This window comes from Temnothorax longispinosus, chromosome 10 (genome assembly GCF_030848805.1).
Source record: "Temnothorax longispinosus isolate EJ_2023e chromosome 10, Tlon_JGU_v1, whole genome shotgun sequence".
In the NCBI taxonomy this organism is placed as follows: Eukaryota; Metazoa; Arthropoda; class Insecta; order Hymenoptera; family Formicidae; genus Temnothorax; species Temnothorax longispinosus.
The window spans coordinates 13973162-13985245 of NC_092367.1; the positions used below are offsets into that span (position 1 = coordinate 13973162).

Here is a 12084-nt window from a genome sequence, read left to right on the forward strand (position 1 = left end):
TAGAGACTTCAAAAAGGACTTAAATTAAAGATTGAACATTATACTTTAAAATAAAAATATTGAATTTTTTACCGCAGGCGTCATCAAACCTTTAGCACGTTTTGTTTTAGAGATAACCATACGTGCATGAGACGACATAAAAGTGTCAACTGAGGATTTAATATATAAAAAAGAAAATAATGTTACCTATTTGTGTAATAAGAAGTAGAGCATGTCCGACAATATGGGTGCACTTTTCCGTGAAATTACAATGATATTACAACTGTAAAATGTTGCTTTCGTTAAAAATTTCATTAGAAATTCAAAGAACAATTTGTATCAATGTGTTTTTATAATAAAATATAAGGTAACAAATATTAATAGCGGGACAATAGTTGATACTCAAATATTTTGTTATTATGTGTTATAATAATATTAACATGATTATTAATAATAATTAATAATAAATATATTAATTACGGGACAATAGTATATTCAAACATTTTGTTAACAACTTAATAACATTAACACGATTCGATCCGACACGTCTTCCGCCGAACAGTGGAAAAACCGGCTAAGCCACGACATTTCTTCGCGACCTGGAGAAGGAAATGCGTTTACAGCGGTAAAGTGCATCGTCGTAAGAGAAAGGGGAACCCACTACCCGCGGGTGAACGTTGCCGCAAACTTTACTCGCTTCATTCAGTGCGTGATCCTTAGTCTGTCATATGTGCGGGCACCTTCCTCATTGCTCTGGAGGAATCTCCTGTAATTTTTCTCCGTGTGTTCGCTAAAAAAAGTGAAAAAAAAAAAAAACTGTGCGCGGATCGCGAAGTGCTGAAAACGGGTCAGACTCTTCTCGTACGATTCGCGTTAATTTTTTTTTTAAACTTAATCAGTGAAACTTGAAAAAAAAAGTCAAGATTGACAAATATATTTTAACATCGGAATTTATCAAAAGTTTTATACAGAGTATAATTATTGCTTTATTAAAATATTATAACATTTTTAATAATGGTATCTTTTTATAAAAAGTTTATTATTATTATTATTACTATTAATTAAACAATTGATGAGTATTCCACGCAACTGAAGCAACGACCGTCCCTACTAATCATTATACTGATTGATTACGACATAATCAATGTGGCGCCGAGATTAGTGGATGTAAATCATTGCCAGTCGGTAGCGAATTCGCACGTGCTTGTTCGCCAAAATCGGCGCTTTATGCACGATTAAGCGTAATTCCCCGAATTCTGAACACCGAATCGGCATTTCCCGCATTCACGTATCTCTTCAGGCATGCTCGAGAATCCAGCCGAGTAAACACAACTCATTACAACGGCATTACAACGACTTCCTAAGAAGAATTTCATCGGAAGCTAAGATGACGGGATCTGGAGATCTTAATGACGGAAATCGGTGAACTCGATCTCCCTCGTTAGACAAAAAAAAAGAATCTAGTCCATCATTTCCCAAAGCGCGAGTAAATTTCTGCGAGGTGGATCTTTAAAAATAAATAGAGGCAGCATGGCACGTCTGTTGAGTTACCTTCTCGTAATCGTATGCGTCGCATACGAAGTGATCGCGGAAAAAGAATCGAACATCCTCAAGCTGAGCAAACCGCAGAAAGTTGCCTCGAATGAGACTAAAGCGACAAACGACTTTAACGTAACAGAATACACAACCGAGAGGAATGAATCCGGAAAGCAGTCGTCTTTAATTGCCTTCAGCAAGAATAATCCGGAGTTGGACTGGAAGAATTACTTGAAGATGTTCGACGGAAACGAAGAGGAGCACGAGGATCTCGACGTCGATTTTATGAAGGAGAAACTTGAAAGAACGGCTAATAGTATACAGTGGCTCGCCGATCTTTACGATCCTCTCAGGTGGGCCAGAGTGCCCGGAAAACTTCAGGACGAATGTCGACGGGACATGGAAAAATTTCTCAGTGCACTGAGGAATGGAAAACTCTGGGCGGCAAAAAGTAAGTAACTGGTTAATTAAAATGTAGTCGAAACCTCTTTAAGACTCCTCGAGAATGGAATGTTTTTACATTGATTTATTTCTATATAATTAAAGAATATAACAACATATATATTTTATAAATCTTAACAGTTATCTATTTAAAAAATAATTTAAGTTATTTTTTCTATTTTTATTTCGGATAAAAATTTTGATAAAAACGATGACTTGTTACTTTAAAAGTGACTGGAGAAAAGAGAAAGAGAGAGAATATAGAAAGCATGATTACGAAATATAAATAATATAATTGAGCTAAATGAAAGAAAAAGAATCTATTGGGTGACAAAATTTGACTTTTGTTAACAAAAGTCAACTGCTATACATACATAAAAAGAACATATTCTTAGATTTAGGATTAGAAGAATAGGACTAGTTTAGATGCGCAATTGTTATGATTATCGACAAATCACCAAAGGTTTCATCATTTTATGAAACTCTTACAATATCGTCATGATCGAAGAGCTTTGACCTAGTTTGCAGTTTTGATTTAATAAACTTTCTGACACCCTCGTAACAACCCTCGAGTCTTTGCTTCTACATGCTTCCTGCGAATACTGCATTACGGAAATGAAATTTGACCGCTACTATTTTGAAGATGACACTCGGCAACAGATTCAGAAGAGAATCAACAGTGAAGTCGTGCAAACGAATCGCGCTGAAGTATTAACATAAATTCAGAACGGAACTACTTGAGTTTGAAATGTAATGAGAGCGAGAGAGAAAGGGAGAGAAAAAGTGCAATTGTTTCCACGAGACAAAATTTGTCCTAAAGAATTTTTCGTACTAATCGAAAATGTTATTTTGTTTTCTCTACCAGTACGAGTACACATCACGCATTGTCTACTCTTTTTAACTTTCATACTACATTACATATTTACTAGAATCACAAACTTAAATTGACTATAACTGGCATATTTAAGTCAATTTAAGTTTGTGATTCTATTTTATATTCACTGGCGGAAAAAACTTTTCTATTATTACATATTTACATTACATATAAATTTATTTACAGGATTAAATATTTTGTTTACAGAATAATAGAGCTATAAACAAGTTTCTTCACGCTTCTGATAAATTAAGATAAATATATATAAAATAACTATATATATAAAATAACTATATATATAAGATAACTATATATAAAAATGTACACTGTGAAAATGTTTATTACGTACTAGTTAGAGTCTCCAATATTCCGATAATCTCGACCGAGTAAGCGCTCTCGACATATTCATGCAAATTTTTCCTCGGTTATAAAAACCCGCAGTTCGATATCTGTATTGTAAAATATTATTACGCGTTTCTATACGTATAACAGCAAACTACATAATTAAATTAAAGTAAAAGAATGAGAAGTACGATTATTTTACATAAGCGACATAATCATAATCAATCACAATTAACTAATAACGTCGCCGCGGTCTACAGTATCATTATCGGGGGCCGTCCGTCCGCGATTTAGAAAGTGAGAAAGGCTTGGGAAGCTGAAACAGCCGGGCCCGATGAAAGCATGCAGCTACAGCGCGATGCAGCGCGGGCTGCAAAGTCACATTCGCGCCGCGCGGAATTACAATGATTTCCGGTCCACGAGTTACGTCTGCATTATCGATATCCGCGGCAATAACGTCGACGGATGCGTCGATGGCCAATTGGCCGCGCCGTCCTATTTCGCGAAACTTGCGAAACAGCAATCACCGCAGAGCCGCGCGACACCCAACGGTGCATGGGAGCATCTTCTCGCCGCCGCGCCGCGATCCGGGCGTACATGATAGCGGCTCTTAAACGAGCCGAGGCGCGCGTCCGTAATTACACTTAGAAAGCGACGCTAATTGTCGGAAGCAATTTTTTTATCCTTGACTCTATTAGTGACTCGCTTATACCCTCGGTAGGATAACGATGTCATTTATGTATATATACATAGAGAAATTTTTGAAACGTAATTTAGTTTTTAGAACGATCGAATGCAACTTTGAAGCCGCGCACGCCATCCGCGTGTCTGTCGAGCGCGAAAAGGACTTAGAATATATATTATACATTTAAATCGGGAGAGAAAAAAAATCAGAGTCAGGCAGTTTTACGCGCCGACGAAAATAACTGCGTTAAGCAACGCGATCGCGAAATATACGACGAGACTAAACGAAACTTGGGCAATTATCAAGTTACCGCGCGGCGAGGCAATAAAAAGTTGCATCGGCAATTTCGTGTCTCATTGTTGCGGAGATTATTTCCAAATGCTATGCGGAAAAAGGACTCTTGCATTAGGCAATCTCTTTCGGTGTTTTGATCTCGCGGCTGTCATAACGCGCCACAACGAGTCATTATTCTTAAAGCCAGATTACCCATCAATCAGCCGGACTCGTGTTACACCATTGTCGAGAATTCCACCGCCGAAATGCGGCAATAACTTTACGGCCCCAAAAACAATTCTGCAGTGATTTTATGGGCTCCTTCTGTCTACGCAATATATCATGAATATAGAAATTGAAATTACGACGTCCGACAATTTAACTTAACTTAAACTTTCGCTGCAGAGTCTCACATCGTCTTAGAACGCGTGAACGAGCCGGAGAAATTATTATCGTCTGCGCGCGGTTAAAAGTATGCGGTATGTTTTATTTCTAACGTTCCGTTTATATATGTTACGGCCTCTTAAAATTTCCACGGAGTTCATTTGCGTAATACCGATACTTCCAGATTATCGCACAAAATTGATCACTTTCGCGATAACGCAGCGGCGCGTTATATGTTCTTACCGGTGCACGGTGGCGATCGGTTTGACGCGCGAACATATGTGCATTGCACATGCAGCCCGACTGTACTTTCTACTCTCGTGGTCAACACGAGTCGCTTTACGTAACTGACAATGAACCTTCCACCGACAGCCATGTAATCAAGCTCCTCGGGGAACTTGAGACAAACGAAATTTTATTGCGTTGCCGGCGCAGACGGTGACAGAGACGTTCGAAGAGAAAAACGGCGGGGAGGAGAAAAAAGTTATGAAGCAACCGAGGCGCAGCATCCGGGTAGCTACCGGAGAGATCTCGAGAATAATTTTTTTTCCCCGAAAAAGAAAAAGTCGCGCGTACCACCCGTGCGATATTTCTGTGCGAATTTGTGGCACGTCGTCATGCATTTCTACGATGTCAGAAGTGCTCCTCTTTCTCGTCTCTCTCTCTCTCCCCCTCCTTCGTAAAAGACACGCGATAAAAGTCACACGAAAGCGGCATGGTTATCACGCTCGTTCCGCCCCGATGACCGACAAATTATATTTTTCATCGTTTCGTCCGGCTTTTCTTTTCAGTGTCGGACGCAAGTGGCCGTTACTCCTCGCAATTTCACTTTGGTAATGGCTTCTGGCTGGGCTCGATCACCCTCTGCAGGGAGCTCAATATCACCGACAGAAAAACTATAATGAGCGTCGAGGAACAACCACCTTTTTCCCTAAGATTTCATGTCGCAAGATTTTACCTAAATCTCCCGACGGAGGTCGACTTTTCGGTAAGTCATTGACTTACAGTATTGCCATGTTATAACTTAGATTTTGCACAAAAATTAAGTAATTAGTCATTAACTATTATGAATATACTATATACTATAATGAATTTTATTTATTCAATATTTTATTTATACATATATAATTGGCTAAAATAAATTTGAAAAGTATAATAAATATGCATATTTTTTTTTATACTTGATACAATCAATTTCATGAATAAAATAATGCTGCATTAGCAGCATTTTAACTGGAAATAATCTTTTTAATTCAATAGCAGTATTAATGAAATAAATACTTGTTTTATTAAAACAAGGGCACGACGTAATGAATTAACAAGATTATTTCCAATTAGACTAATGATATTAATACAACATTATTTTTCTCATGCATGCACAATTAAAGATACCTACATTAATTTACAAATATTTTTGTAAATTTGATTTTTAGTTATTTTTATTAAGTAATATCTTAATATCTAATAGTAAGAGTAATATAATCTTTTAATTATTTTTATTAAATATACCTATAGCTTGTTATGATCTTATCTATTACTACGTTTACGCGAGCGTTACTTTTGTAGTAAACTTACGATAATTCTTCCGAATAAACGGGATTTTTTTTCACGTAAACGGAATTTTGTAGTAACTTACAATAATTTACTCCGCGTAAACGAGTGAACTATTGTAAGTTACTACAGAAGTAACGCTCGCGTAAACGTAGTAACTGTCGCAGATTATTACATTATTCGTAATGGAATGCAACGAAGCGGGTAGTATTACAATATGCAACACATTTTGTGGATTAGTGTATCTCCTATTCGACACGGTTTCATCATTTCGAACTTGTATTCCACGATTGTGCATAAACTACGCTGCACAGGTATTAATTAAGCACGCATCGATACCTCGCTCAAGCTGACGAAATCGTTATGAAACATTGTATGTCTCTATGGTATATCCCTCGAATTATTTATCCATTAATATCTGTATGTTGTTAAATAACTATTGTTTATCATAAATAATCCACGTTTAATTACGATAGCAGAGATGCAAGATATCACGATATTAACATTTTTAAATTATTGTTCTCGTATTATCTCTTTTATATATATGTTAAAATATTAAATTACTTTGATATAATTGGTATGTAAGTAATAAAAACTCTGAGATAATTTATAATTTATAATTTATAATTTATAATTTACAATTTATATCATAAAAAATTTTATTTTGAAATATCTGTCTGTCACGAAATGTTTGTTAAATCATTTCATTTATTATTTTCTTTCAAATGATATAAAATCAAATTGTCGATGAACAAGGATAAGCTATGAAGGATTAAATTAACACATTCAAGATTAAGTATAAATAATATTCAGTATCGTGATTTTTCAATGAAATTAACAGAGATATGTAACTGTAGAATACTTTCACTATCCTTCTTTAATTATGCTTTAATACACGTATCGAAACGATCTATAACGGTCTTGTTTTTCTAATGCTTCAATTTATGTGTATATGTGCTGCATATTGAAAAATCTGTACAATATTGATCTTTCTTTTGCACACGGTTATGTAATATTTGATCGCGGAAAAATACAGGAAGACTAAATGCTGACTTTAACTTTTAATTACGAAGTATTTGGAAAGAAAAGATAATAAAGAGAACGTACTTAAATATTGAGAGAGAGACAATGTTTTACCCTATATTTTATAAATAGGTACTCATTTAATTTTATTACACACTAGCTGGTTACCCGGGCTTCGCCCGGGAGTCGTTTTTCTTGAAATGACTTCGTTTGTGTTTCAATATCCTTATTGTGGACAAACATAAGGAGTGTGTCGGGTGGTTGATTTAAAGACGGTAGTTTAACTTTTCTGCATGAATAACACATTCTAGGTGCTAAACTTTTTTACTTGACAATGATCACATATTGCATCCATTTTCTCAATTATTACACTCGGATGAAATTGATATTCGTAATTTGAATCATAACTGCCTCTAATTTGAAATCGGACCGCATAAATGTTTTCGTGGATTAAACATGTCGTAACCGGTCTTTTTCTACTCGAGTTTCACACTATTGAGTCATTTCCGCTTTTTCGATATTTCACTTACCGATCAGCGACATCATCCCTTGGTTTACCCAGGCGTTTTTTTGGGAATTTTGAGATTGGTCGTTCGCGATGTACACAGAACCTCGATTTTTTAATTAAAAAACCAAGGAATAAAATCGGTAATCGGTAAGTGAAATATCGAGGTAATATCTCTTTAAGAAAATATCTCTTTAAGATTCGGTCAATTATTTCCCGAAAAATTGGAAAAATTTCGAATACCAGTTCCAATAAAGATCGGTAACGAAAAATTATACACTTCACATCACTCCCCGAAAAATTTTACCCCTGTTTCATATATAACTCTTTAAGATTCCGTCAATTATTTCTCGAAAAATTGAAGAAATTAGAAAAACCGGTTTCCAGAAGATCGGTAACGAAAAACTATACACCCCCTATAACACCCCCCGGGAAATTTTACCCCTGTTTTATATACAATTCTTTAAGATTCAGTCAATTATTTCCCGGAAAATTGGAAAAATTTCGGATACCGGTTCCAAAAAAAATCGGTAACGAAAAATTATACACTTCATATCACTCCCCGGAAAATTCTACCCCTGTCTCACATATAATTCTTTGAGATTCTGTCAATTATTTCCCGAAAAATTGAAGAAATTAGAAAATCCAGTTTCCAGAAGATCGGTAACGAAAAAGTATACACCCTATAGCACTCCCCGGGAAATTTTACCCCTACTTCATGTACAATACTTTCAAAATCGCTTCAATAGTTTCTAAGATTACCCCGAACAACACTACAAACTTTTCCCCTTTATATTATAATAATAATAATATAATAATAATAATAGTAGAGATAAATTTCAACATATAAACTGTTTTCCAATCTTCGTGATCTACGAAAAATAAACACCAAGATAAACACTATAAAGTTTATTAAAAATACAATTATGAGAGACACACAACATATGCTGGAAATAGAAACAACTCAAAATAGCAAAATAGGGGACATGAGATTGGTAAAGATATCCTCTTTTAACGATTAAGAAACCCCATGGGGTTTCACGAATTATAGGGTGGAGTAATGCGGTCAACATCCCGCATGGCCGATTTACTCTCGGAAAAAGATCTTGTTAGGTACTCATTAAACAGAAGACTGAGGGAGCGTCAGAGGTATTCTAGAGGTAGACCAGTTGGGAAAAATTGGCGGTATAATGAACATTAATTCCCAAAGGGCGGAATTAGGAATATCACAAGGAAGAAACAACTGATTAAAGAATTACAATAATGGTTAGCAACAAATATCTCTAATTTAGGAATAAAATTAGACACAATATCACATGTTCTCATGACAGAAATTCGTTCTTAGTACATATCTTTTTTGCTGTATTAATAACGGAAAACACCGCTTGCGAAATTTTGAAACCCTCGGTTACAACTATGAACTGCCACGCTACTTTTTATAACACAGTTCTGACTGAAATAAAACAAAAAATCGTCTAAAACAGCGTTGTTCAACAGCTTCCACTGCTCCGTGACAGAATATGTAACTGCAATTTCAACATCGTACAGAATTAGAAACAAGAGCCATAGGCACAGTTCCCCTATTAATATATAATTCTTCATGGTGTTCTTTGCAAAAATTTTCTTTCCAAACTTCTATCTAAATATAGTGTTTGACAAAAAGTGTGTAAACAACAATAATATATTTATTAGATTTGAGAAACTTCTTTCTTAATCATTCCATCATTATTACTTTTTATCACGCTTACTCTACTTTTATGAGTTACTTTTTATTATCTTTCTATTTGTCCTTCCGAATTTTATCCTAGGTGATTAATATTTAATATATCTCACAATTAATACTTTAATAAAACATGCTAATAAATGTGCAAATAAACGACGCGCATTACGAACTTTATTTTATAAGCTCTGCGTGCACATAAGCGCATTAAATCGACAAAAAGATTCCATATAATCGCATATATTCCAGGATTATAAGTACTATAGCATTAATCTCTTCTAGTTCATCCACTTTAAAGCAAGATCTGCGAGGTATTGTCTTTATCTGTGATATTTTCGTACTTTCAACTTTAATTTTTAGTTATTCATATCTCTTATATATAGTAATATAATTTTCACAGATCCATTACATCATATTGAAATAAAAGATAATTTGGGACTCACCAATACGAAGCGCAGCAGCGGAATTGTCGTAACTACGTTGACCTGGAACACGCAAATATAGCCAAATTATATAATAACGTTCAAAATAACAAACTTTAAAAAGTAATTGTTGCACGTATTGAATTTTTTATCTTATCTTATTTATTTTGTCGAATAATAATAAAATACAATTAATTATATAATTTCTAAAAGACAAATAGATTATAAAGAATTAATTATCTCGTTCGCCTATGCCCGATACTTTCTCCTCTTCTCAGATTTGTTCGTTACACTCACACAATGATCATTCACAAAACCGATTAATTATTACTAGATTGTTAGGCTTGTTTTGTGCAAAGCCAAGAGTAGTGTGGTGAATGGAACAACAATACAAGCTAAATAAAAAGATGTTATCTTAATAAATTAGTTTATTCACACGACATAAACATAAAAATTATGAAAAAATAAGAAGTAAACGTTTCGGCTAGCCTCACTTTGACCTTAGACCCACATTTCCAAATCCTCTTTTTGTTTCTTTCATATATGATTTGACATGTCACGTAAGATCGACAATAACACTCGCTGTTTTAATATTTAGTATAATTATTACTTAAATTAAATTGTATTCGTACTGAAGAAGACTAATTGTAAGTAAAGCTGCAACATTTATTCTTATTTTTTCTCAATTTTTATATTTATGTCGTGTAAATAAACTAATTTATTAAGATAACATCTTTTTATTTAGCTCGTATTGTTGACCCATTTATCACACTGCCGATTAATTATTAGAATATGACGATTGCATGCACAACGCTTCGCAAAGCACCTCCGTTTTCGAAACACATGAAATATTATTAATAAACCAATGATATATGTTACGACTTTCCGATTTTCTTTTCTAATATATGTATCCTGTGTTAAGAGAAAGTACCACAATTTAGATTCGTACCTTAAATGAATCAGTCGTGCGAAATATCTTCTATGAAAAAAAGAAATGTCACGTTGATATGCGAATCGTTTCTCATTACGAATTATAAGAGTTTATTAACCGCGCGAATTAATATAAGCGTTGTTTGTTATCTATAAACGTGTAAGAAATGATAATTTTTGACGAAGGCATTTGCAATTGCGTCTAGAAGGATAAAAACGCAACGATCGACACGCGGAGCAACCATCACTGCTTCCAAGATACGAATGATAATGCGGCGAGCTTGCGTAAACAATAGCGAGCGGCACGCAGGTAGCACATTAAAACAAATAGCAAGGCCACGCCAACCAAATGTTATTGACCCAACAGATTTATTAATACTTCATAAAATTTACATCCAATATTCACGTTAAGCAGCGTTTACACATGCAATGATTAGTGACACCAACTGACTGGCATTCATTGGCGCCAGAAACGGCGTTGCCATTAAACTAGCAAACTCACAAGTGTTTACACAGTGATCCTATTGGCGTATAATGTGGAAAATATTTAACATTTATCAATTAAACACACAGTAAATGAGAGCAAGCATATATAACCAATTTTACGCTTAGACCTGACACCATCAGTAGAGGAGACCGGGGCTAACTCGACATCGGGGCAAACTTGACACTAGACTTTTTGCTAATTTACATCTATCGTAGAAACTTGTCTTTCCTATTGTAAATGCGACTTTATGTGCTAGTATTATCAACGGGATTTGATGACATTCTGAGTTATGGTGTAATTTTTAGCGCGACATAAGCGTTTTTGATGGTAAAAAGTAATTTTTCTGATTTCTCGAAAATTTCTACTCTTTCATCGAGCTTTACTCTTGCAAACCTATATGTAAGTGATTTTTATAGAAAATTTGATGCTCTATATGAATCCGATAATCGTTTTTGGATATTTTCAAAATTTTCATGTTTTTGAAGTGATAAAAGTGAAAAGCGACGTCCGGGGCAAAGTCAACACCACGCCGTTTCGTCGGCTCCCAGTAACAAACGATGCTTGTCATGCAGCCGTATGGCTCATGACAAATGTATGCGCACGTCCGATCGCGAGTTTACCTGCATTAATTGTTTTTCAGACATGAGTTTAGATGAAGATAATTGAAAGTTCAACAATTTTTGTTCTCATTATTTTAAATGATTGTTCTAGCTACTTTATTCCGAATTTTTGTACTTTTTAAATACACAATAAACAATGTATTTTCATTTTCAGACAGTAAAAAATAAGTTCCAGATCAAATTGTGTCGATCAGACAAAGTGGTGAGTTTGCCCCGGCGGGGTGTTGAGTTTGCCTCGGCATTTTTCAATTCGAAAATTTGTCTTCGCGTCACTTTTCCTTTCCTGGCGGCAAAACAAAGCGATGTGCAGCA

General features: G+C 34.9%; 1 protein-coding gene across 1 annotated transcript; it reads left to right on the forward strand.

Moving 5' to 3' along the window:
• Nucleotides 1-1066: 1066 nt before the first annotated feature.
• LOC139820798 (uncharacterized) lies at nt 1067-5680 on the forward strand. The gene is made up of 2 exons (XM_071791331.1): nt 1067-1966; nt 5306-5680. Exons 1-2 carry the CDS (start codon nt 1510-1512, stop codon nt 5512-5514), a joined length of 666 nt encoding a protein of 221 aa, XP_071647432.1. The 5' UTR covers nt 1067-1509; the 3' UTR covers nt 5515-5680.
• Nucleotides 5681-12084: the final 6404 nt, after the last annotated feature.